Source organism: Thermobia domestica, chromosome 5, assembly GCF_964235325.1.
Source record: "Thermobia domestica chromosome 5, izTheDome1.hap1.1, whole genome shotgun sequence".
Lineage (NCBI taxonomy): Eukaryota > Metazoa > Arthropoda > Insecta > Zygentoma > Lepismatidae > Thermobia > Thermobia domestica.
The window spans coordinates 60310155-60336024 of NC_137458.1; the positions used below are offsets into that span (position 1 = coordinate 60310155).

At 35.3% G+C, this 25870-nt stretch overlaps 1 protein-coding gene across 2 annotated transcripts in view; it reads left to right on the forward strand.

Moving 5' to 3' along the window:
- The first annotated feature begins 831 nt into the window (after positions 1-831).
- Plc21C (Phospholipase C at 21C) overlaps positions 832-25870 on the forward strand; it is a 131120-nt gene continuing 106081 nt past the window's right edge. For both annotated transcript variants that reach the window (XM_081758703.1, XM_081758704.1), the window contains exons 1-3: positions 832-1184; positions 20832-20909; positions 24855-24923. In XM_081758703.1, coding sequence (XP_081614829.1) covers positions 1086-1184; positions 20832-20909; positions 24855-24923 — 246 coding nt within the window. In that variant the 5' untranslated portion in view covers positions 832-1085. The remainder of the gene's footprint in view (positions 1185-20831; positions 20910-24854; positions 24924-25870) is intronic.

A 25870-nucleotide genomic window follows, 5' to 3' on the forward strand; every position in this document is an offset into this window, starting at 1 on the left:
TCGAAAAGATAGCATAAATTAAGATATTAACTTTTGATAATAAGCTCCTCATATTAGATAAAAAATATAATGTTGATTTTTTATTTTTATTATTATTATTATTTTTTAATGTGGTGAGCAAGTTTACTTTGAAGGTGCTGCCTTCCCTTCCAATATTCAGCTGAGAACACTAACACAAGCAGTGGGATTTTATTTGGAATATTTTTAATATTTGTTTGAAAAAAAAAAAAAACGAATATTCGTTTGTCATGAATTTCGTTTAAAAACTTACCAAATTAGACAGTACAATCCAAGTTTCTCACGGAAACATCAACTAAAAGATGCATTAGTTAGCCTACTGTTACACAAGATTACTGGATTTTTTTTTCTTTTTTCAAAGGGTTAACTTCAGAGGAGAAAAATCAGTATTCAGATATTTCCCACTGACTAATCTACTTATTGTTATGTTTAATAATTGGATGAAATTATTCCGATCGAAAGTGTATTACGCTTTCCACCTGTCGTTCAATGCTACGCATGCTACGATGCTACTACACAAGGTGCTCTATGCCATAGTGCAGTGTTATCCAGTGTGCACGAGTAGAGACTCCAGTTTGACATGATTTATTAACAAAGGTCACAGGACAATATTTTTCAGGAAAACATAAACAAGATTGTTTGCGTAAAATAAAATACTTTAGCTTATAAAATTATAATGGTTAATATAATAGTATTGAATTTAAACGGTTAAGCGAAGTACAATGAAGAATGATGGCCATTTAAACATCAAAGAACTCGCCTTGTAGTATATGCACTTTGTAAACTCGCGCATTGGCTTCCTGTTCCTAGGCACCAAAGGGTGCACAAGTGGGAGTGGGGATGATAGCAGAGAGCAAGTAATCTGTGGTGCGAATGAATGACTTTAGCTGTAGAGGGTGTAAGTGCGTGAAGCTGCACGTTAATGTGTACTTCTACGAATGAGACTGTACTGTACGTAGCAGTACGATGGTAGCATCATTACAACAACTAAAATAATTTTCTTCTCTAGATGGATTAGGTACATTGAGAGTGTGTGCTGTGCTTAGCTGCAGTTCATGGCGTGAGGCATGGCAGCAGTGAAACCTGCCTCTCATATATTGCAGTTGAGGCCTGTCGAAGTTCCGAAGTGTATGCTAAATGGAGAAAAGTTCATTAAGTGGGACGAAGTAAGTCAGTTAATAATTTATTTGGAATATCGAATACGCAAAGCCGTTCAGTAAAGCCGGCCCTACTGACCCACCTGCTAGATTCTCCCTCTTGCATTGATAAAAGAAAAAAATCTTATACCTGTAGCTAATGTCAATACCTGCTAAGTTTTTTGACAGTAAACTTTAGTGTACGTTGTTTTTCTTGAAGTAAATAAATATTACTATTTGGTAAATATTACGAGCATGCTAAATGAGTTAATGTTGGAATTATGAATTCCTTCCCGTCTACTGTCATGCAAAATTGCTAGGTAAATAAAAACTTCTTGTGGGCGGAGCGAAAATGTTTACAACTACATTGAAAATACTTCGAGTATTTTCAGATAAATAAGAGCATTGACTAATAAGTCACACTAAATTAAAACGGGTATATAATATTAATACTTCTCCCAATAATTAAACGAATGTATTAATCGCTCTTTCTAGATCAGATTAACTGAATATAGCTATAATTCGACAAGAAAAATTGTTTCGTGAAGAAAGAGATCTAATATTAAAACCAGCACTTTTTGATACTAAAACCAGCACATGTCTTTAATACTTAGTAAAGCTTTTCCAGTAAGCGACTGGAAGTTAACCACTGGGTACAAGTTCAGTTTATAAGGGCAATAAGATTTTTATAAAGTTATTGATCGAAGCCATATAAACCTATAAGCTATTCGATTAGCAGGTGTCCACTTACTGGTAATGCTTGCATGATTTGTTTTGTAACGCACCAGAAAGTGGGGAACCGAGTGAAAACTGGTGACTTGTACACAGGGTTTAGGGCGCGAAGCACCGAAGAAGATACCCTACTTGAAACTATTGTTACGTATATTTTTTCGGCATATGTCGGCCCGAGAAGGGCCAGAATTTTTTTTCTACCAAAAAAAAAGTTACGGTACTTTTTTTAAAAAAAAATATTGCTTAATTTTCGTTAGGTAGGGTTAGGTCAATTAGTTCAGTATAAATTATTTTTGTACTTACACAGGCCCACTCTTCCCATTTAGCTGTAATAATGACAGAAAACAACGTGCCCTGCGAGGCTCTAAGCCGCCCTCATCCGCCAGCGCCTGCTCTAATCCGACCTTCGGAAAATATTAAACTTTGGTACAGAAAGAAACCAGTGACAATTGAGATGGTTAGCTTTAACCCTAAGAATATTCCGGAATTACTAAACCCTCGTGCCCCCACTGATGAATGGAGCCGATATAGCTAATGGCTTTACCAAATTAAGGGTAAATACGTACACCATTTCCTGAATTCCTGTACGTGTTTTTTCTCATTCACATCTTCCTTTACCACCCCTTTATCACGGTAGTGTTCTGACCATTGACCTCCAAGAACAAATCGTGGGAATCTATGCTTCTTTGTCTCCAATCACAAATACAGAACGTCTTCCTCATATGGGAATACGAAAGAGTTAAGAAAAATAGGATAAAGGATTTTAGATCGTTTGTGTATGCATGTAGAATATTAGGTACCGCAACTATAGTGACTCATTGTTAAAGCGGTCACTTCCAGTGCGTGGCGGGCCCTGGTTCGATCCCAGCTCGTGCCAAATTGGCTTTGTGATGGATAAATACCGTGTGCGTGAGTTTTCTCGGAGTTCTGTTTCGTCCTATTTTCTCCATTGCAATCATTATCGTCTTAGCCTTGGTGCATGATGGACGTTAAACCTAATCAGAAAAAGCGCAACTCAACTATATTATGGATGATGCGATTCTCTACTATTACATAGGTTTCGGTTTTGCGTACTGAAAATTATTTAATGTAAATGCTTCTTTTATTTTAAGTAAAGCATTTCGTCCATGAATTATGCAAAACTCATATGCAAGCATTGTTTTATCGTTTTTAGATATTGAAATAAGCCATTTAATTCATTGTATTCCATTGAAGCCGAGGAAAATCAATAAAGTACTATAATTAGCTTACATCAGTTTGCAAATCTCAATGCAATCACAGTTGGTACAGCGGACCCGGTAGGAGCTCATGTGGATCGAACTCCACGTTAAGCTGTCTACGTCTCGTATGGCCACGATGTTGAGAGGTTGAAAGGAACGTTGAACTCTAGTCCAGCAACCAATCGATGTAATCACAGAATACATGTGTTTCACGTTAACATCTTTGACAGAATTTAGGAATATTGTCTGTATAAATTGACTATTGGAGATTCATTTGATAAGCATCGATTGATTGCTGATTCACTTACTATGTCATTGTCCATTTATGAAAATCTCTTTTTAAAGCCTTTTTTGTTAGTTTTTCACTGAATACCTGATTGTTTTATATAATATGTGCACTTACTTAATCGTTTAATTTGATGCTGCCAAGTGTTATTACTAGGCTAAATAAAAATGAAGCTATTAGTGGGGAGAAAAGGGGGAAATCCTGTTATTTTGTAAGATTGTGCAAGGCACACTATGATGAATACTATTATATAATGAGTTACTTTATTTTTTTATTTTTATTTTATTTTATTTTTATTTATTTATTTATTTATTTTTTTTTTTTTTGCTTCCTGTGTATGAATCAGGTTTTTGCCGCCGCCGTCTTGCGAACCTTTTTTCTTCCCGATGTGTTCATAATTTTAACGCCGAATCGTATTAGCCGAGTATCTATATAGTAGTACTAAATTTACTGTTTATCTTATCCATAGTCTAAGATTAGTCGCGGTAACTCAATTGTGATCTTAACTCAGGCTAAGTTGCAGTCCAGCATACTCAAAAATTCGTAACTATTTTGCTACACGAATTTTGAAACTGAGGGAATCCTTCGGATAAATGAGAGCTGTGGATTTACTATATACTGAAGCAAAAAGAAGGAATTCATCCTTTCCCGAGGGGTGGGTACCGGAAGTGGGAGTGTAGACGAAATTTTGAATTCAATACGTATAGATAGTAAAGCCGAATTGGATAAATGGCGAAACAGTTACACATTGATTTTTTTATATATATACAATTAACTTATTGTTTTGCTCAGGTTTAGCTCGACGAGCCGAGTCTTCCTGACCAAGTTCTAATCTGTCCCTACGTTCAGTTCAAAAGTTAATGTTAAAGAAAGAACTCCTTCATAGAAACACATGGAAAATCAATATTCCTCACGGTCGGATCAAAGAGAAGAGTTAAATTAACCTGAGCTAACCAAAATTAATTCAGATCAGTGTTTTCCCACTATCTTTGTTAACGCAGGTACCCACCATCTCTGATGCGCCTGCTCCCGCGCGAGCCTCCTTACTGAGCTTCTCTCCCGGTTCGGTTAGATACAAGTTTTGCTTTTGGTAGCATATTTGTGAACGCGTATGAACCCATAAAAAGTAAACCCTCCTTAGGTGAATCTGCACGCAGTATTCTACTGTAACTACTCCCTTAAGGAACTCCTAAGGTGCTAAGAATGAATTTCCTGTTCAAAGACGAGTATGCAATGAATTTAAGTATGCCAATCTAAAGTAGTACAGCCCGATTTTTGTTGCTCCAAGTAAACTGCGCATGTACGGGAACAACATGTCATGTAGCAACACGTAATCAGGGTGTCAGACTGAGTTCAGGCATGTACAATATATTGTCTCTAATTTCGAAAGGCCTATCTGAGGTACCTCAGCTCTAAAGAGTTTGTAAATTGTTCATTGCAGCTTTTGAAAAATTCAAGATTGTTAATAAAACTCCAAGTGACCAAAGCAGTATAAATATTTTAAGATTATATATTTGTGTTACAGTTTCGGCTATGTAACACAAATATATACTCTTAAAATATATATATATATATATATACTGCTTTGGTCAGTTGGAGTTTTATTAGCAGTCTAAAGGGTTCATGTTGCCCTCCCCAAGTGAAAATGAATTCACTACTGGCTGGAACTTGAGAATGAGTAAATAGTTGTTAATCGATAGATATAAATTTAGAATCTAAAAATATGATGTTTATAAAGTGTCGAGTCCCAAGCAATTTGTTTCAAACTTAAACATAGAACGAAATGAGGATCAATTCCATTAACTATTCACCTGAAATTATTCTATTAATTAGTGACAATTTTTAATAGCCAGGTTTCTGGATATGTTAATTCACGAGGGGACATCCAAAACTTGCGTTTTACTACAGAAGATTTTTCCAAGTTTGACCCACCTGAGTTTTTGAGCTTTTCATTAGTACGTATATTACTGTGTAACGAAACTTTTTTTTTTTTTTTAAAGTACAATTCTATTTCACACTTTTATTGAGCGAATTAGACACTTCTACATATTAGTATGGTATACTGTAACATTTTATAAATACTAAAGCTGCCCTACGACTGTCGTAACATTCTGAATAATATGAATGGAGTGCACGATGGCTCAGTGGTAGAGCGCGTGCCTCTGGTGCGGTCCCTGGTTCGATCCTCGATCAAGTAAGTTTGTGGTGGACAACATCGTGTCCGTTGGTTTTCTCGGGGTTACTCCCGTTTCCTTCCATCATTCACTTGCGTTAATCATCCGTCTCCCTTAGCCTAATGGGCATAAACGTGGGACGTTAATCTGAAATATTTCATTTCCAAGATTATGAGTAAATAAAATCAATCTTAAGTTATTTTGAGATAGGGGAGGCCGGGTAATAAGAGACATGGCCAAAAAATACCCTAAATATCAAATCAAAATTATTTAAAAAAATAAGTAATGGCAACCTTTACTTTCCTACCCCACTTGCACTTACGAACTAATATGAGTTTTTATATAGTCACGCTATGAAAATATACCTTCACTTTGAACTTACCATAGAAGTTCGTGACTGTTTTAAGATAAAATTTTATTGCGAAAAGTGAGTTACAAATGTGGAAATGACTACTATGTAACTTTGTGACTAAGATTATGAACATAGTTGTGAAATTTTGAAAAATGTTGAAACATTGCATTTCAGGTCAGATGAGAGCATGTCTCTTATTACCCCTTTTAGAAATTACAGCTGTCTCTTATTACCCCAGTTCAACTTTATGTTTATGTTTATTTAGCGTATGTGACGAGTATAACCTGATATTTTTTGTATATAGAAAGTAAATAGGAAAATTCCTACTTTGGCAATTCAGTCTGAGTCTGTGCATAGATAGTGACAATTGAGAATATGCTTTGGATCAACTAATTTCATCATCAACTGGTGAAAGTTTGCCAGGAGAAATTTATTCAACTAGAGCAGAATCTTGCTTAGAAATGTATTACGCCGTGTACTACGATCTTGACTGGTATATTGGGAGGGTTATTGCTTTCCCAGATGAAGAACCGTGCAAGGTTAAATTTTTGAAAAAATAACTAAGTGGTTTCAGTTGGTCTGCCTATGATGACATTCAATCAGTTACGTCCAAATTTGTGTTTTATGGACCTATCAAACTGGATGGAAATGGAAATGGGCCATTCCAGATTTCTAGAGAATAGCTCCAAAAAATTCGTTGTGTTTATAGCAAAATGAAAAAAGACTTTTGAAACCAAAACAGAAAGATTAAATATGACTCATCTTCTTTTGATAGGCCTAGGTGTTTGTAGGACTATTCTTAAAATCGATTTGTTAAACTCATACCTATATGCCAACAGTTCTTTTTGACCTATACATTTTTCCTATGTTTGCTTAAGTGGTCCAGCCTAAGATAATTAATTAAGCCTACCTGCTATAATTATGTAACACTGAAGTTTAATTTACATTTATGAGATTTTTAAATGCTAACTTAGATTTTACAAAGGCTAGCATGACATTTCCAAATTCTTTTGTACATTTTCCATATGATCGTTCGACTGTACTCATAAAAGGTTTAATATTCATCTTGCATATTTTTCGAAAATGCAGTTTTACATAGGCTACATTTTACATAAAGTTTGAACAGCAATAGGTTTACAACATTTTTCAATGTTCTCTTCGTGTATGATTATAATTTAATAGCTTTTTCAATCCATTTAAGTTAGCTAAAACTATTTTTCAAATGCGGTGATTTTTCTTCATTGAGAATTTAGGCACTTTTTAAGTTCATTTTCGACATTCTCCAGAAATTTCTTGTCAGCATTCCTTTTTTTTTTTTTTTTATTTGAGCTCCTCCGTGGCTAAGCGGTTAGCGTACGCGCCTTTGGCGCGGGAGACCCGGGTTCAATTCCCGGCGGGAGCTCATGTGGTTCGGATTCCACGTTAATCAGTAGGTCCACGTCTCATATAGCCTCGCTGCTGAACGGGACGTTAAACTCAAAATCAACTCAACTCAACTCCTTTTTTATTTGGTAGTGTTTTATCCGTAATGTATCTAGATTCCGTAAAACGCAACTTTACTTTGTTTCAATGGTTTTTGATATTTAATATTCAGGCAAATAAATTTTCCGAACGAACTATTGAATTTCATTTTTTAAAGCTTGATACTTCGGGAACATATGCACATATTTCAGATCTGAAAAAAGTAAATTGTTCAGAATTGTCTGAAGATTTTTCCTTAAACCACTACTCATTTTCTGTTCTATGTGTATGAGCACTGAGAGCCCTGTCTCTTATTACCCCTTAGGGGTAGTAAGTGACACTGACTTTAACAACATTTTTCGTGAATTTTTTTGGTGTGAAAAAAGAACTGGAAAAATGTGTTAATACATCAGCAGGTTTCATTGTTTTAGTACAATCATACATATTTTCTGCTAGTTCCTCAAGAAATCAATGCAAGTGCAAGAATATATATATATATATATATATATATATATATATATATATATCTTATTACCCCTTCCTCCCCTAGTTAAAGAAAATGTTAATCTATGAATTATGTTTAGATTTCGAGAAAATAGCAGCCTAGATTGATGCAATTATCGAATTAGACCATTCTTAAAACGAGGCCAATGTTCCTTTATATATGTATTTATTTTGACGTTGTGAACAGAGCGTCATGGAGAGGGCCCGAAATTCGTACTTAGAATCACGCAATAAAGGTCTGACCAATTTTCGGGGTATTTTGTTTCATGGGGTTTTAAAATTTATTTTATTTTTTATTCATTTATTTATTATTGATGATGAAGCATGCGACTGAGGCTTCAAATTCAACAGTATCACGCAAAAAAACTGTTAAACCTACTTCGAAAATTCTTGGTGTAAGAGTAGACTTTTGGCTTGGAAGAGTTCATAGGCATATATACTGTATATTTCTGAATTCTAGACGAGGTTTTTTTTTTTTTTTTTTTTTTTTTTTCAATTTTGTGCTGAAAGATATAGGGTGGTCCTCAGTGACGACGCCAGCTTTTAAGTTCTTAGGGAGCAAGGGAGGGGCAGATACATTTTCGAGGGGGGCTACTTTTCATACCAAAAATGACATATTTATTATGTTTGACTTACTTTACATTACAGTGTGTATTTCGTTGCTGTTTTCATATTAGACCTATATGATTATAAAGTAAACTTATTTCAAGTAAAATTTCTAACAAATAAGTAACGTCTGCACATGAAATATTGTTCAATGGAACTTTTGAAACCTAAACGTAAATTGAATTACTTTCGCGTATGCTACAAGTAACATATTCGTCTAGGACTATATGCTACGTTTATCGTTTTCATGGGTAACAGTTCTTACAGAACTAACTATAAGGACACGAGTTTGGCGCGAAAAGCCTGGTAGTCGCAAATTAAGCTGTTATAAGCCGGGAATAATGTTGAAGAAAAAAGAAGTATAGAACCTTTAAATAAAACAAAATATGAAATTGAAAACTTCAAACCTGGATAAATACAAACAAGTTATGTAATTGGTTTTACCTTTTTTTGTTTCTAACCGAAGTTGATCCAATGAGAAGAAAACAAGTCGACCAAATCTACTATTGTTCGCTAGGCACGATATTAAAAGTCATAAGAAAGAACTATAACTAAAATTTACCGGAAAAGGCGCTAAATTAGAAAACAGAAATACGCGTGCACAGCCAGACACTCAAAGAAGAAAGCTTGAAGACTAATCTGCCACATAGTAAATGCATAGATAGTACGATCTGACAATGAGATTGGTATAAAATGCTATATGTAGAATGTTTTATGATTGTAGGAGTCTGGGGGGGGGAGGCAGGAGTAGCCACCAGGGGGCTCTTGCCTCGTTGCCCCTCCCCTCTGGCGTCGTCACTGGTCGTCCTGCTTTCGTGATATAGGATGAGTAGTTTTTCTTTACTGAACAGAATGTCGAGTTTCATTAGGCTCTAACTTTAACATCTTCATCGCCTACCGTGAACGTTCGCAGATTCAGTGGGACCTTCCAGTGAGGAAGACTAAGGGAAGCCTGTATCTAATTTAATTTTTAGTGTAGTTTTATTATAGTAAGTTCTGAAAATATACCCAATATGTGTGTAGATATTTTCCCCGTAATCCTTTGTAAAAAAATGAAATTGCCTTACATTCAGAGTCGTCTTGGATTTAGAAACGTATTAGCACGGGTATCAGAAAAGTACCGAAAAAGTCTTCAAATTCAACGTCCTCGTGTGATTTTGGCTTGACTGATTTGGACGATATTGGGGACAAGATTAGACCTTCGGTATCGAAAGATGTATATAATAGTATTAATTTTAGCGCAGGGGAAAAAAGAGAGAGACATGACAGGTGAGGGACCCATGATTCAAATTAACATAAACATGCGAAAGGAATTTTATTAATTTGCATAAGGTTATACCTTCGACCTAGAAATCTTTATATATATTCAACTTGAAACACCAAGACATAGAGCGGAGAGAGCCGAAATTTTAATATTATCAAGCAAAAATGCCTTTATTTACTTATTTCTGACCACAGTTTGGTCTGTTCCCCTGGAAACTTTAAGTGTATTGACTTTGGCAAACAGTGACAAAGTGCGGATTAAAAAAAAAAAAAAAAAATATGTAACATTTATAAACCAATAGACTGATAGGTCAATATACTCAAACACTCAATATTAAAGAACCTTCCTAATGGAAGAACATTGAACACATTACTGTAGTTCAGATTCCACCTTGAACTGTAGCTCCTATGCTGAAAAAGGTTAAATTCAACTACTAGAATAGAAAAATAACAAATCTTAGAGATCTTCATCGAGCAGTGAACAGAAAGTTCATGTAAATTATGAGTGATGTTATCTCCATATACGTTATGTCCAATTTAACATTTTCGCTCCAAAGAAACAATATAATCCGAAAACAAAACGGAAGAAAACGAGAAAACTCACATGGTTCCAAGTGGATTGGATTATTTAAAATTAATAATTTTTTTTATTATTTTTTAATCTGTTTAGTAGATAGATTCAATTAATCAGAGTTAAATTTAATCTTGTGAGGAAAATTTCGATTCCCGGTTAGAGTTATGTGGTTTGGATCCTACAGTAAGCTGTAAATCACATGGTGCCTTCCATTTCAACTCAGGCAAAAAAATAATAATAATAAAAAAAATAAAATTGTACCATCACCATCGCAGATATTGTTGAAACTTTTTTTTATAGCAACTAGACATGTTTTTAAGAGACCCATATTTTTTTGTTTTGTCGAAAAGAAAAAAATTCTTGCCAAATAATGGGCCATCAAAGATGGGGAGTACAATTTATGAATTGTAAAAGACATGGAAAATAGTCAACTTCGAAGCCTCACCATTCAGCTATGGAGACAGGTAGAGTTATAATTCTTGTTGTCGTATGTACATAGGGATATAAATAAACTATATTTTATTATAGTTTGGTTTGCGCATGCGTGTCTTTTTGTACATGAATTAACAAATGAACGTCAGTTTATCTGAAAACTCGAAGTTTGCGGATTTTTTCGAGCATTTCCGGTTCGAATTTTAAAATTCTGTTTTCACGGTTGGTAAGACCTAGTTACCCGCTTTCCGAAAAAAAAAAAAAGAAAGAAAATTGTGTCGCTTCTGTGTGTAACCGTTTTGTCGCAAAAAATTCGAGAAATTGAAAAATTTTCAAAAATCGCCATTTTTGGGCGCCATTTTCTCGAAAACACCATCTTTTAAAATTCTGAAACTTTGTCAGATGGTTCAACTTTACATGAATAATAAACACACCAAATACCATTCTCGACCAATGCTTCATGAATTAACTACAGCCTTTTGAAGTTAGCGAAGTTTCATTAATTTTGATGTCGCAGTTAGCAACACTGGAAACAATAAAATTGCAATGATTTGATGATGTTTGTGGTTCACATTAATTAAATGAAGAATAAAAGGTTTTCCCGACTGGTTTTTTATTATTTTAATCAAAAAGGCTCTTTGAAATAGTAAAATGAGCCTCTCCCCTTCTCCGTTTTTTTTTTTTTTTTTTTAAACGAAGTAATCTGAGATGGAAATTACGATTACGAAACACACAAATTTTAAGCTCACTTACTTAAAATAGTCTTCGGAAACAAAATTTCACTTTTTTTTTCACATGGACCAATTATTTGCTTGCTTGGTGTCTTCTTCACTAATAGCATGTAACCGTGCAGATACTCCAATAGGTGTTCGTACACTCACAACTCGTCCAGAGGTGGATCCAGGGAGGCGATTGATTGCCCTCCCAGAAGACAGGCACGTAGCCGGGATTTCGTGAAAGGGGAGGGAGTCCGTGACATGAAATACTGTGGTCATCACAACAAGAGCTCAATGATTCTAAACTATTTTACTGGAACATATATTGGTTCGTTCAGCCACGATTTCGTAACGGGGGTGGGGGTGGCATAAAATTCTGAATGCCCAGGATCTCGATCAATCTAAAGTACTTTACTATTAACATATATTGATTTGTTAGGACAATAAAATGAGGATATGTTAGTAAGTATTTTAATAACAAGCTATGAGAAATCTCGAATAAAATAATAAAAATAAAAAAACAACGTGCTGGAAAAGATTTTACAATATTTACATCCTACCTCTGTTCATTCAAATATAACAATTTTCCTTTCATTATGACCCCGACTATTATAAAAAGTACATATTCACTATTATAAAAAGTACATACTCAATAATGTCTTGTAAAATATTTTACCATATCTGCGCTCCTTTCTCTGCTGAATCAAATGTTAACAGAACTTTCTTTCCATATAATTTTTTTTTATTATTATTCCGTCAACTACTGTCTGTTCCAATGACAGGTGAAAGGAGAAGTAGAAAATTGTTTTTGAAATAACATCTTTGATACTGCAAGGATGCAATGACGAAAATTTATGATAAAAATGTCCACGGTGCTACACAACGGTACTATACTTTCGGAAGTTTGAAATCTCGCTTGAAATCCCCCTGACTAGTACCAGAAATTCTGAGAATTCCGTAACTCTTTTAGAAATTCTGAGAATTCCGTAACTTTTCTAGAAATTTCAAATTCCCTGACTCTTCCAGTATATCTCGCTCACCTCGCCATGTATTTCAGGTAATACAAATCTCCTTATAAGAAAGAGTAACCAAAAGCTACCTGATTTTTTAAAATTTTTAACGCGATCTTTCTTTTTTCTCATTTCATTTTTTCATCCTTAATTATTTTTTCATTTCTGTTCTCGAAGGGGGGGTCCGGACCCCCCTTCCTTGGCTACGTGGCTGCAGAAGAAGAAACTTTCTTATTTTATATATAAATAAAACCCATCCCAGAGTTTGGAGCTCTTAAAAGTAGCTCTAAGTAGCAGTTATACCCCCCCCCCCCTTCAGAAGTCCTGGACCCGCCCCTGCGTAGCACATTGTCGATAATCACAAAACACTTATTTTCACTTCTCTTATGTTCTTCTGGAAACCTGTACCCTGCTGAAGGTCCATGTGGAAGCATAAACAGCACTTCAACTTTACGTAATTCATGATTTATTCATAATTCTCCTACGCACCACTGGTTATTATACGTATATGCAAGGGCGCCGATCCTGGGGGTGACCCGGGCCCCCCAAAGCTGATGTGGGCTCTTTATTGTATTTATGAATATAAAATGTTTGGCATAATTTGAATGCAATTTGTCCTAAAATCCTCATATACTTTCTGCATCTGAATGCCCCTCCCGCCAAATTTTTCAGAGAAATTGGCGCCTTTGCGCATATGTATATAACAAATGTTCCTTTTTGCAGACTTCTTAAATCTACACTTTGAATTGCAGAAGCTCGATTTTGGGGAAAGCATGAAGTTAGTTTATGGTGACCCGTTACTGCCTTAAAAAAAGTTCACAGTTTTCCGAAAGCCAAAGATGACTTCTTTGAATACCAGTTACCGGTCGCACACTTTCCCAATCTTTCCCTTTTTTTTCTTTCTTCTTTCTTTCTTTCTTCTCTCTTCCGGAAGTTGTCGAATTCAGTTCCAGGCAACAAAACAAGAGTAGTACCCGAAGTTAGTACTTGCACTATACTCAAGAATTATTCTGAGGTTTTAATACTGTGTATCTGTTTTTGCCTATGGTTATGCCGCGTTGCCACTCTTTACAACCCCCCCCCCCCCAAATACCGTCGTAGAGACCCTAGCATGGCAGGTTTCACTGCAAAACACCGCTTCTTTATCAAACCTGTCTGCATCTCGAACATCTGAAAGCGATTTTTAAAGTGTGATGCAGCACCATCAGAAATCACTGACACGGTTTGGGAGATTGCAGACACTTATTTTCTCGTATTCGAACCTTTTTCAATAACCTATATTTTCGCTTTTCTTCGAGTATTTTTAGAATCTTGTCTATGGCTATGAGTACATGAGTCGAGTCGTGTGTTTTGTCGTCGCTTATTACAACAAAACTGTCAGTTGTTCCATATTCCGGTGATAACTCTGAATTTCACTTTGCAGAATAACAGTCCAGTTTTCAACGAAGTCCACATGAAGTAAAATAGAATTAGCAATTAATTCTCTTTGGATTTTCTTGATGTAGTCATGAATTACAATTATTACAGTTAAACCAGCAATGTACGATACGAAAACAGAAAGTGGCGCAGTTTTTTAATATACGAGATCATTGTTTTCCCATATGGCGTACGTAACACTTTCATTTTCAACAGGATCAATAATTAAAGACTCCACACTTCTTCCTTCCACTCCAGGACATTCACCACATTCTAAAAGACAGCTGTCATTTTCTACATATCATACTACTAAAGGAAATAGGTCACTCATGACAGCTTCAATACAGGTTGCACCTTTGATTTGTTGCAACGCAGTAGCAGCTAAGTTAAAATTTGCACAAATACACACACACTTCCCTCGCAGGTTGCGGACTGACCCACTTTAGTCGAATACTACAAAATTTCGAGTGACCCATTCTTATGCCGGAAGTGTTCTGTTTAAAAAGTCCGTAAATTTCTTTGATGGAACGCGTAAGAAAATATGTTTCGATTTTTTTTTTAAACTTTGTCCTTCACTTAATTGAGACTTTGTCTGGAGTATTCCAAATCATCACTAAGGTAATAGTTCAGGCTTTTTATAGATCATCAGAATTTATTGGATGGCCATTTTAAGTAAACTTAAAATTTGTGTGTTTCGTAGTCGTAACTTCTATCTCAGATTACTTCGGTTTAAGAAAACGGAGGACTAGGGGGAGGCTCATTTTACTATTTCAGAGAGCCTTTTTAATCAAAATAATAATAAAAAAAACAGTCAAGAAAACCTTTTATTCTTCATTTAATTAATGTGAACCACAAACATCATCAAATTATTACACTTTTATTGTTTCCAGTGTTGCTAACTGTGACATCAAAGTTAACGAAACTTCGCTAACTTCAAAAGGCTGTAGTTAATTCATGAAGCATTGGTCGAGAATGGTATTTGGTGTGTTTATTATTCATGTAAAGTTGAACCATCTGACAAAACTTCAGAATTTTAAAAGATGGTGTTTTCGAGAAAATGGCGATTTTTGAAAATTTTAGTTTCTCGAATTTTTGCGACAAAACGGTTGCACACAGAAGCGATACATTTTTTTTTTTTTTTTTCGGAAAGTGGGTAACTAGGTTTTACCAACCGTGAAAACATAATTTTAAAATTCGAACCGGAAGTGCTCGAAAAAAAAATCCGCAAAATTCGAGTTTTCAGATAAACTGATGTTCATTTGTTAATTTATGTACAAAAAGATACGCATGCGCAAACCAAACTATAATAAAATATAGTTTATTTATATCCGTATGTACATACCACAACAAGAATTGTAACTCTACCTGTCTCCATAGCTGAATAGTGGGGTTCCGAAGTTGACCATTTTCCATGTCATCTACATTTCATAAATTGTAGTCCCCGTCTTTGATGGCCTATTACTTGGCGGGAAAATTTTTTTTCGACAAAACAAAAAAATATGGGTCTCTTAAAAACATGTCTAGTTGCTATAAAAAAAAGGTTTCAACAATATCTGATATGGTGATGGTACATGCTCTGCCTGAATTGAGATGGAAGGCACCACATTTCATATTACGTCAGTGCTAAAAGGGAGATTGAACTTCTAACCAACAGTAATCAAATTTTATACTTATGGTATTACGATATTTATAATTTTAAGCTCTTTATTTTTCCCATACATTCTCAAATAAGGATAGTTGATTAGTTAAGGGACAACTCTGTATCTTTATTAATTCGTGCATAAAAATCCTGTAAAGATATATTAAATGAGTTATCTTATTTCGTTCTTCATCATATCTAGAAATATGATTGTTCGAACCTGGGATTCCGGCTTTATCTGAAGTGTGTAGACTGTGTAGGGGGTCTGTCAGGTTGTCTGAAAAGTATTTACCCTTTGGAGGTCAAAATTGAAAATATATTTACTGTTATTGGAAATAACATTATGAAACCTCATTCGATGGCGAAAGTGCAAAACCTAGTAACTCATCAAAACCACTTCTTCTTTTTTTTTTTTTTTTTTTTCACTTACGAGTTTTTGCACACGTAGATTCAGATGGGGGGAATTGAATGCAACCAAAATGTAAAATTCCATAAAAAGTGGAGATACGACGTTTTGCACTTTCACCATATGCAACATTTTGTGCGATGACCTGTCATTTTTCTGGTAACAACATAATTCAGTCGCTGTAGAACTTCTGTGGTTTCTGGTCAAAAAATTGTGACAAATGTTTTCACAGGTCTCTTTATCCTGACAGTGCCAGATCTGGGATATACGGTGGATGCATTAAAATCTCGCAGCGAAGCTCTCACTGTTTCTGAGAGTCGCTAAAGATGTATGCGGTCTGGTGTTATCAACGATATCCGTTTTGTTGATCAGTTTTGGCCGTTTGTTTTGAGTTGCTAGGTGCACTTGCGCCAGTTGTCGACAGTACAAATTCTGTGATTGTCAATGTAGACTTTGCCAAAGACTACGATTTTTTTCGTACATTGTTGTTGTAGTTTATCCACTTTATATCTCACGTAATCAACCACTTCAGAAGTGTCTCGAGTTCATTACGTTTCAGTAGAGATTCGCGGATGGAAATTCAATCAAGTAAATGTTTTTGAGTCAGATCATATGGCATCGATACGTTGAGCTTCTTTTTGTACCCAGGCTTTTCCAAATGGTTTAACACTAACGTTGGATGTTTAGTTCCTTGGCGATGTCATAACTGCTTGCATGCCGGTCTTGCTCGACTTGCCAAGATATCATCCACTTTTGTTAGATCGGTTGTCCACTTTAAGGAGCACCTTAGATATCGAGATTTCCAGGTCAAAAGCAAATGAACCATCTTTAGCGTGTTGCTTTTGATAACATATCTTGCTCATAAACAACAGAAGTTTCTTCACGTATCTGCGCAGCATTTGTGCCTTTCTCAAAATAAAATTGTGAAATGTAGCGTGCGGAAAGTTCATTTATTGTCAGGATGTAATACCTTATGTCTGATTAAAAGAATTTCACCACTCTTTGATTGCACATCTACTAGCTTCAAATGTCAGCTGCCAAATGATTATATACCCTGAGATTTGTGACACTAACTTCTTCTCGTGCACAGAAGCGCAATACTTTTTAGACGAGTTAATATTTAGTATAGTAGCATTAGTATCATAAGCCCAGAGATTTGGATTCGGTCCTAAGGTCAGTCACACTTTTTCATTCTGAATTCCGTTGAATTTGTTACTTGCAGAGGATAGTGTATGAGAAAATATTATTTTTTCCTCCATTTATATAATATATTTTCGTGATTTTTTTGTGAACTTAGGATGGGGATAAATTTCCACATTGAAAGAAAAAGTTTGGGCAAACTCTTATACCCCTAATACTGCACATATATGGGTCATAAAACGCGTGAATTCGTCCAAACCGCGATTATATTTAGTTGATTCATTAATTTGTATTTATGCTCTTTGTCAGCAAAGGGGCTGTATAAGACGAGACTTAAAGTTTAAAGTCTAATGTGATCCACTGTAGTTAGTTCTGTTTTCCGATCATAATCGAACCCGTGACCTGGTACACTAAAGGTACTGCAACCAAAGACGCTAGCCACTAGATAGGCTAGGATTCTGTATTTAGTTTGAATAGTAAGATTTGTTTGTCTGTTGATTGATTTAAGTCCAAAGTGATTTAAGTTGAATTATTTTTTACTCTATGATTTAAATCAAATTTATTTTGCTTAAAAGAGAACCAAAATGCGTAGTCCGTAGGATGGTAGTTGTACTGATTTAATCGTTTCGTATTACAGAAGAGACTTGAGGAGGAATTGTATTATCATTTAACATTCATGATAATACACATCATAGCCTTTTTTACCGTAATTGGAGCGTTTAAACATACATAACAGGCTGAATCGTTTCAAATTAATTTTTGAACATAGAACTTAAATCGAGCCAAATATTATCATCTCTTTCATTAAAATGCCGTATGTATCCCAAAGAAGGTGGAGGACGGATTTAGAATGTATTAAAAGAATATACTATCTCACAGCCTCTCATGGTTTGAAGATAAAAATTCGTATATAATCTGCTTATTTTAAGTGGTCACGTGCTCCAGCGTTTTAGATAATTCCGATTGTTAGAAGGGAAGGCAATTTCTATGTTATGCTCAATAAAAATAACATCGATGTTGTCTGCTTCATCATTTACGGGAAAACTAGTGAAGCGCTTGGAATGAACTTTTAAACATAGTTAACACTTCACTCGAGCCAGGTTTTTATCTTGTCACTTGCTCCAAAATTCATATCCTAACGAGTAGAAAGATTCAATATTTATTAACAAAAATAATATAACTCACGAGTCCTTCAAGTTAGGCAGTTGAAACTCGGTATAGAATCCTTACGGTGTAGTTGAGACGTATCCCACGGTTTTCGAAAATTATGCCTTTAAAGGAAGAACATTATTGTCATATTTTAATTTCCTATTTTGTATTCATGAAATGACGAAAGTGAGAGCACGATCAAACCATTTAAAATGAAGTTTTGAACATCACTTTGAATATAACTTGGATTGGCGTGGGTGTTTATCATTAGTTCTATACTTGGATTGAAATGCGGCTGGTGGGAGTGGGCCGATTTTTCTCAAACAATAATGGCCGCACCGCTTAAAAGGATTGTTCGAAGATAATTATCACTTGAGTCGGGGTATGTTTCTATGTTTTCGTTTCGATTCAAATACGTATCCTGAGGGGTGGAAAAGAGGGTTCAAATATATTTGTCATATATTTGCCATAAACCTGTTCTTTGCGTACGAAGAACAGACATTTCAGTTTTTTAAACTGTTAAGGGGAAAAGTGTATTTGAATGAAAAAGCCATTCTTGATTCGAAACATCTTACTAATAAAAGATCTTACATATTATAGTAATACTTTTGTCATATTGAGTGCAGATGACTTGAAATCTATGATCATGGATGATGTGCCTCATGTGAAACCAAAGATTTAGTTAATTGGCGAAGCTGATACATATCGATTTCTGTTTTGAATTACTAAAACAAAGCTAACATCAACATTGAAACTTCTCGTATCGCCTTGACTAATATCAAAGAAGTTAAACATAAAAATCTATAAATTTACATTTCTGTCAGTTGAACTAATGAATGGATAGTTACGCAATGCGAAATTTCACAGGACTTAAAGGTCACTATACTTTATATATACAGGGTGTTTCAAAATAACACCGACAACGTTTGGGAGATGATTCCTGACACCAAGAAAAGACAAAAAGTATAGACCAACCTGGGTGCATAAATGCTTCCTTTCAGAGTTACGGGCTGTCGAGAGTCCATAGCTCCAAACTATGTGACTTACCGTAAGCAGTTCAAGACTTCACTGAGGAACTAGTATGTGTCCTATCCAAATATCCATGTTTCAAAATCCTGCTGTACTTCCGCAACAATTTTTATAGAGGTAGTTGGATAGTACTTCAGATTATACGCCCGTAGCCAAACTCCCTCATGCATGAGTATGTTAGGATTCTCAAACATGTATTTTGGATAGCGCACATGTTAGTTCCTAAGTGAAGTCTTGACCCGACTACGATAGTTTTGGAGCTATGGACCTTTAAATTTCATTTTTTAATGTTTTCGATAGCCTATAACTCCGAAAGGAAGCATTTGTGCACCAAAGGTGGTCTATACTTTTCTCCGTATCTTGATGTCAGGAATCACATCCCAAAGCTTGTCGGTGTTGTTTTTAAACACCCTTTATATATCAATCAACCGGAGGGAGATGTACACCTAGTCAAAGAAGAAATTACCATATAAAGGAAAATCTTTGGAATGTGCCTAATCTTAGTTGTGAATGAACTGGATGGGCACAAGACAAGACCTCAGTTTCGAAGTGTTTTATTTCTGAAGCAGTAAACACACAGCAGTAAAGCCATAGAATGAATTAGTTGATATTATTTAAATAAAATACCGGTATGTCATTTTAAATATTTAAGGGATATTTGCTATTGTCATTCTCAGGACTCGAAAAATTCCAGGTTTTATACCCTTTGATCACGTTTTCCCTTTTCTACGCTTTGATCACGCTTTTTTCCTTTTTGTATCCTTTAATCAGTTTTCTCTTTTATACTCTTTAATCACGTTTTCCCTTTGTACTTTTTAATCACGTTTTCCCTTTTGTACTATTTAATCACGTTTTCCCTTTCGTACTCTTTATTCACGTTTTCCCTTTTTGTACAATTTAGTCACAATGTTCCTTTGTGGTCGAGTGATTAACTCGTGTGGTTCCAAGTTCGATTCCCAATGGGAGTACATGTCTCGAATACAAATCTTAGTAATAGTTTACATATGACCGTAAACAGTAGGCCCTCGTCTCACATAATCTCTGTTCTAAAAAGGAACGGTAAACTTCAAACAACCAGCCAATCTTTGATCGCAATTTTAGAAAAAAATGTATAGGTTTCATGTATATTCCATGAAAAGTGGAACGTTTTTGCAGGGATCTGTTTCTGGTGTCGAAGACAAGGATTTTGAAGTTTCGTAATATTGTTGGAGCGACATGTAACTCTTGTCTTCGTCATGAAGTTGTTAGGATAGCTCTACTGATAAATTTCTGGTATGTTGGTGACAATAGAACAGTGTCATTCACATTGAGTACGGTATAATCAAAGGCTAGTGATATATCTGTATGTTTCCGGTCCAGTTCCATTGATTTACTTATGACATGTCTATAAGCTTCCACAAAAATGAGGATTTTCTGTTACAGTAGAATTTCTTTAACAAAGAGAAGATAACGTTGAATTTGTTTCATGTATTCAGTGAGCTATAAGTCGCTGAGAAATTGAGGCTACTTTCTTGGATGACTGTACGTATACTGAAAATCGGATTTTAAACTTTTCTTCTTTCTTTCAGGATATAGGAACGGTGACTCACGTCACGTTACGTGTAGACGAGGATGGATTCTTTCTATACTGGACAGATCCATACGATGTAAGTGTAAATATTTACTAAGAATCTGGTTGTGTATCAAATGATTCAGTAATCATTACAAGAAAATAAAATTTAAAATATCTTTAGTCTACCATTCTGATGTCATATTTATATGTTGAAGGGGATTGTATAAATGCAAATGGATAATATGAAATAGTCGAAGTTGAATATTTAAGAAGCCCAGTGTATGCGATTTACATAGGTAGATCAATGTAATGCTCATGTTACGAAACAGGAATCAAAACCTGTGATTCGTTGCCATAAAAGTAATCTCTGCATCCAAAAAGGATTGATATACTAGAGTAATTAAACTTTAATGTAATTGGTGAGAGGAGCTGATGAGAAAATTAACATTCTTCTGTAATATGTGGATCCAAGTTCAATATCCGATGAGGGTGAAAAGTGTAGTCTATAACCAAAGGACATAGAAGGTCAGTTCGATCAGAAATACATGTAAGTATTAAGTAATTACATACGGGTTATTCATTCTTGTGCTAGCCATTTCAAACGGACATTGTATATGCGAAGCTTTGCGAAGAAGGAGCAGTCGTCCATCAAGGACTTTTTCAAACATTAAAAGCTGTCAATCGAGATCCCCATGTGCAGATACTGATTCTCCCTCTACCAACGACTGCCTGCTTTCCACCTGGCTTCTGGGTTTTGTGTTCGTGATATCCAGGTGGCGGCTTACGATTAGTCGAGGGCAGCTGGAGGATCGAGCTCAGCGCTCGTGAGGCGCCTTCTGTTTTATTTTCCACAATTGGTACATAAGATACGTGGTTTGATTGGCAACAGTGCTCAGGAGGAGTAGATATAATCGCCCATTAGCGTGGAAGCGGTGGCTTGGCGTGTCCTTGAGACATATTGAAACATGCACCGAGATCTCTTTATTCAGTACAGCGTAGCAACCAGTGAGTGTGGGCGTGTGTGTGTCTTGGTGGATTTTTAAGTACGCAAAATGGATGAAAAATTTGAACAACGCGTTTGTGTGAAATTTTGTTTTAAAACTGGGAAATCTGCTTCGGAGACTTACGAACTCTTAAAACAGCTTTTGGAGACAAATGTCTGACCCAGTCAAATGTGTTTATCTGTTTTCACAGATTCAAAGATGGCCGCGAGTCAGTAGAGGATGACCCTTGGTCTGACCGGCCTTCAACATCAAAAACTAACGAAAACATTGCGAAAGTTGGCGATTTAGTGTTCTCGAAACGTAGACTTACAATTAGGGAGATGGCTGAAGACCTGAATTTAAGTTTCTATCCGGTTCAGTCATTTTAACTGATGATCTGTACATGCATCGAGTGTCCGCGAAATTCATTCCAAAAGTGTGTCACACGAACAGAAACAACACAGACTTGGAGTGTCCCAAGAACTGTTTAATCGAGCCGAAATGGACTGATTTCTTGAATAGGATAATAACAGATGATGAATCATGGGTTTATGGGTATAACCCAGAAACAAAGGCCCAATCTTCTCAGTGGAAGAGCCCAGATTCACCAACACCAAAGAAAGCGCGACAAAGTCTGTCGAATCTGAAGAAATGTTGGTGTTTTTTTTTTATTATTATTATTATTATTATTCTAAGGGTATCGTGCATCATGAATTTGCCCCTAGGGACAGTCAGCCAGCCAGAAATACTACAAAAGTGTCCTTCAGCGTCTGTGCGAAAATGTGCGGCGGAAAAAGCCTGCTCTCAAAAAAAAAAAAAAAAAAAAAAAAAGTATTCTCCACTACGACAATGCACCAGCGCATTGTACGTTCTCGATCCAGGAATTTTTGGCCAAATTCAACATTCCTGTGCTTCCGCAATCCTCGTATTCCCCAGATTTGGCCCCGGCCGACTTCTACCTTTTTCCGAAGTCAAAATTGTCATTAAAAGGGAAAAGAATTGACTCAATTGAGGACACTCAAGCAAATACGGAGAGAGTGCTTCACACCATCACGAAAAATAATTTTCAGGAATGCTTCCGGAAGTGGAAACACCATTGAAATCGGTGTGTTCATTCAGCAGGGGACTACTTTGAAGGAGATCTATCACAAGCCTGTAAGTACAGCCATTTTTAAATTACATGCCCAATCTTAAAACTTTCCAATCACACCTCGTATTACAAAATTATTTAAATTATATAGAATGTGAACAACTAGAATAAGATATATTACTCGACAAATTTTCTTTTGCAGACAAACTACAGTCTGATTGTCACAATAGATATGTACCTTACAGGGATAATACGAAAGCGCAGCAACAGTAGCTTCAAGTATTCTATTATAAATGTAAAATATGCATGGGGCACAGCCCACTGACATAGAACTTGACCATGTTGGTCGGCCACTGTTAAATGGGTAGGTGTAACGTCAGAGTAACATATAAAAGACTGTGAGAGTAGTCCCAAGTTGATGCGAACTGAGAAGCAGCCTGCAATAAAGCAGAAATTATATAATAAAACAGTTTACAATGCAAAATAGCGTAAACTGAAGGGTACGTCAAATAACCCAAACAGTGTAGCCAGCAAAAAAAAATGACGTGCCTGCCTTAATTTATCAGGATATGAACGTATAATATCTAAATATTTGGGATGAATTCTTGACAAAATCTATCTGGATGCTAATATAAGCAAGCACTTTTATCGGTTGTAAAATCGATTTCTGAACATTAATAGACAACGTCATTCGAGATAAGATGGCCAGCGCGTGCATCAAAGCGGTAGGCTGGCCGATACGTATTTGAATTTCTAAAGAACCAGTCCATTAGGAAGCGTGCAATAAACTTCGGCTATTTTTCTTTCTTAGGCCTTCCCTTTGTGTAATCCTTTATCAATAAATAGTAAAATGAGTTAAAATCTATTATTATTATTGTACGAATTAGGTTTACCTGTTACATTGTTTTGTTTATTTTAAAATTATATGCATGTACAGTGTATATCATTTTATATTTTCCTGCTACTAGACGTAAAATTTATTTTAAAATGTGTATAATATTTTTATTTTTTGACTTCCTCTTTCTGTAATGTTTTATTTAAAGCTTACAGTACAGTACAGTACAAAATATTGGCCTAAGAGATTAGGAAATATAAATAAGAGCAGGTTGTGGTGTTGGTTTTGCATGTATGGGTATGTATGAGAATGCTTAATATACATACATGATCATTTTCTCATTGATGAGGCACAGCGGCCCAATAGATTCCTTACCTGTGATTCAATCCCAGACCAAGTGATCATGTTACAAACAATGTCATATCCGTAAATGTTCTCGAATTCTTTTACTTTTACATCCGACTGCCTTGTATTACCATTTACTTGAATTTATAATCCGTCTGTTTTAGCCTGAAGAGCAAAGAACAGCAGAGGAGCAGGACATTCAAGTAAAGATTTCGTTTCATGATTATTTCACTCCTTTTCTTGTCATAAAATATCATCACATGATCATAGGTGTTCTGCCGTTATTGGCAGGTCACTTGCCGCAGCTGGGAAGTTTCAATGCATCACGATCTAACCGTTTCGTCTGTACGTTCGATTTTTCGAATTTAATATCGTCCATCAACTGTAGCCTCTTTCACCTCTTCCTCTTTTTCCTGCCACTATACCATTTAGCACCTCCCTCATAATGGAGTTTCTTCTAAGCCAAAATCCCAATTAGTTTCTCTTCCGCTTTTCAGTTATATCTAAAATTGTTCTTTTTTACTCTGCTTATTCGTTTTTTGTTCAACCCATCTCTCTCTCTTAATTTTTCTACACATTCATATTTCGAAAGCGTCCACTCTTCCCTTTTTTTCCCCCCATCGCTTTTGCGTAATTATAAATTTCCTCCAAATATTCAGCAAAAAAGTTTATAATAAAATGTTTAGTTATGAAATAAAATTAACGGTACCATCATATAAATGTTATATCAAACATTTTCTTTTGTAAATTGTAATTGACTAAAATATCATTTTTATTGTTTTTTAGGAGGTGACCTTACTGGACATTTCTAGCATTCGTGATACTCGTACAGGAAAAAGTGCAAAGATTCCTAAAGTAAGTGCGCCTTTCTTTCAATTTCATTGATTTAACCGTATCACATAGGTAATGCTGTCTTAAAAATTCAGGTGATTTGCCTCATCCTTTTTAAATTCCATATTACAGTCAAACGTAGAAAATGTTAGTACTTAGTCTGAAAGGAAGTTCTCAATTGGCCATAAAAGATTTAGATTTATTGGTTTTAAATTTCAATTATGGATATGAATATTAGGCTTTTCAAAGAGAGGTGGTTACTTAAAATATTTTGAACAAAATTCTACTCTATATTCTTGTTCTGAAAAAGCTTCTCAATTTACATTTAGTTTCGAAAGCCTTACAATAGAGAATGTACTGACGTAGAAAGGTTGAAAAACTGGAATTAACCTGGATTTAAAAAAAAAAAAATATTTAGAAAGAAATTTAATTTTTACCCATATTGTTTTTAAAGTTTGCTACACATTATTTTAAACATTTGGAATTGGTAAATTTAAATACATCGGACGAGGACTGTAAAATAATTAATTTTAAGTTGTTTTTCTTCTTTTGTTACTAGAAGACCTACGTTAATTCTCAGTAGTAGGAGTCAGATCATGTAGAAAGTTGGAACTTTAAATATAGGAGTAAAAGTTAAGCAAGTATTAGAACAATCAGGCTAGTTAGGTTTTCTGTTTCAGTATCTTTTTTCTAAAAGTGAGGAATATATTTTGTACTTTAAGGCAGTTCTTTAAAGAATTGCGCTAGAATTTATGCAAGTGTATTCTTTGAAAAACGAAGTAGCAAAACGCTTACCTCTAGAAGTAATATATTTGTAATTTAAGCACAGGACAGACAGACACACAAATAGAAAGGTCAGTTTTACCTCTATACTTTCCGATCCCAAGCAAAGCATTTCCTATCATTTCATTTCTTGTATTGTGATTTCTGAAAATGCGTTGCACTTCCTAGATTTCGGCTCTGCTTTAGAT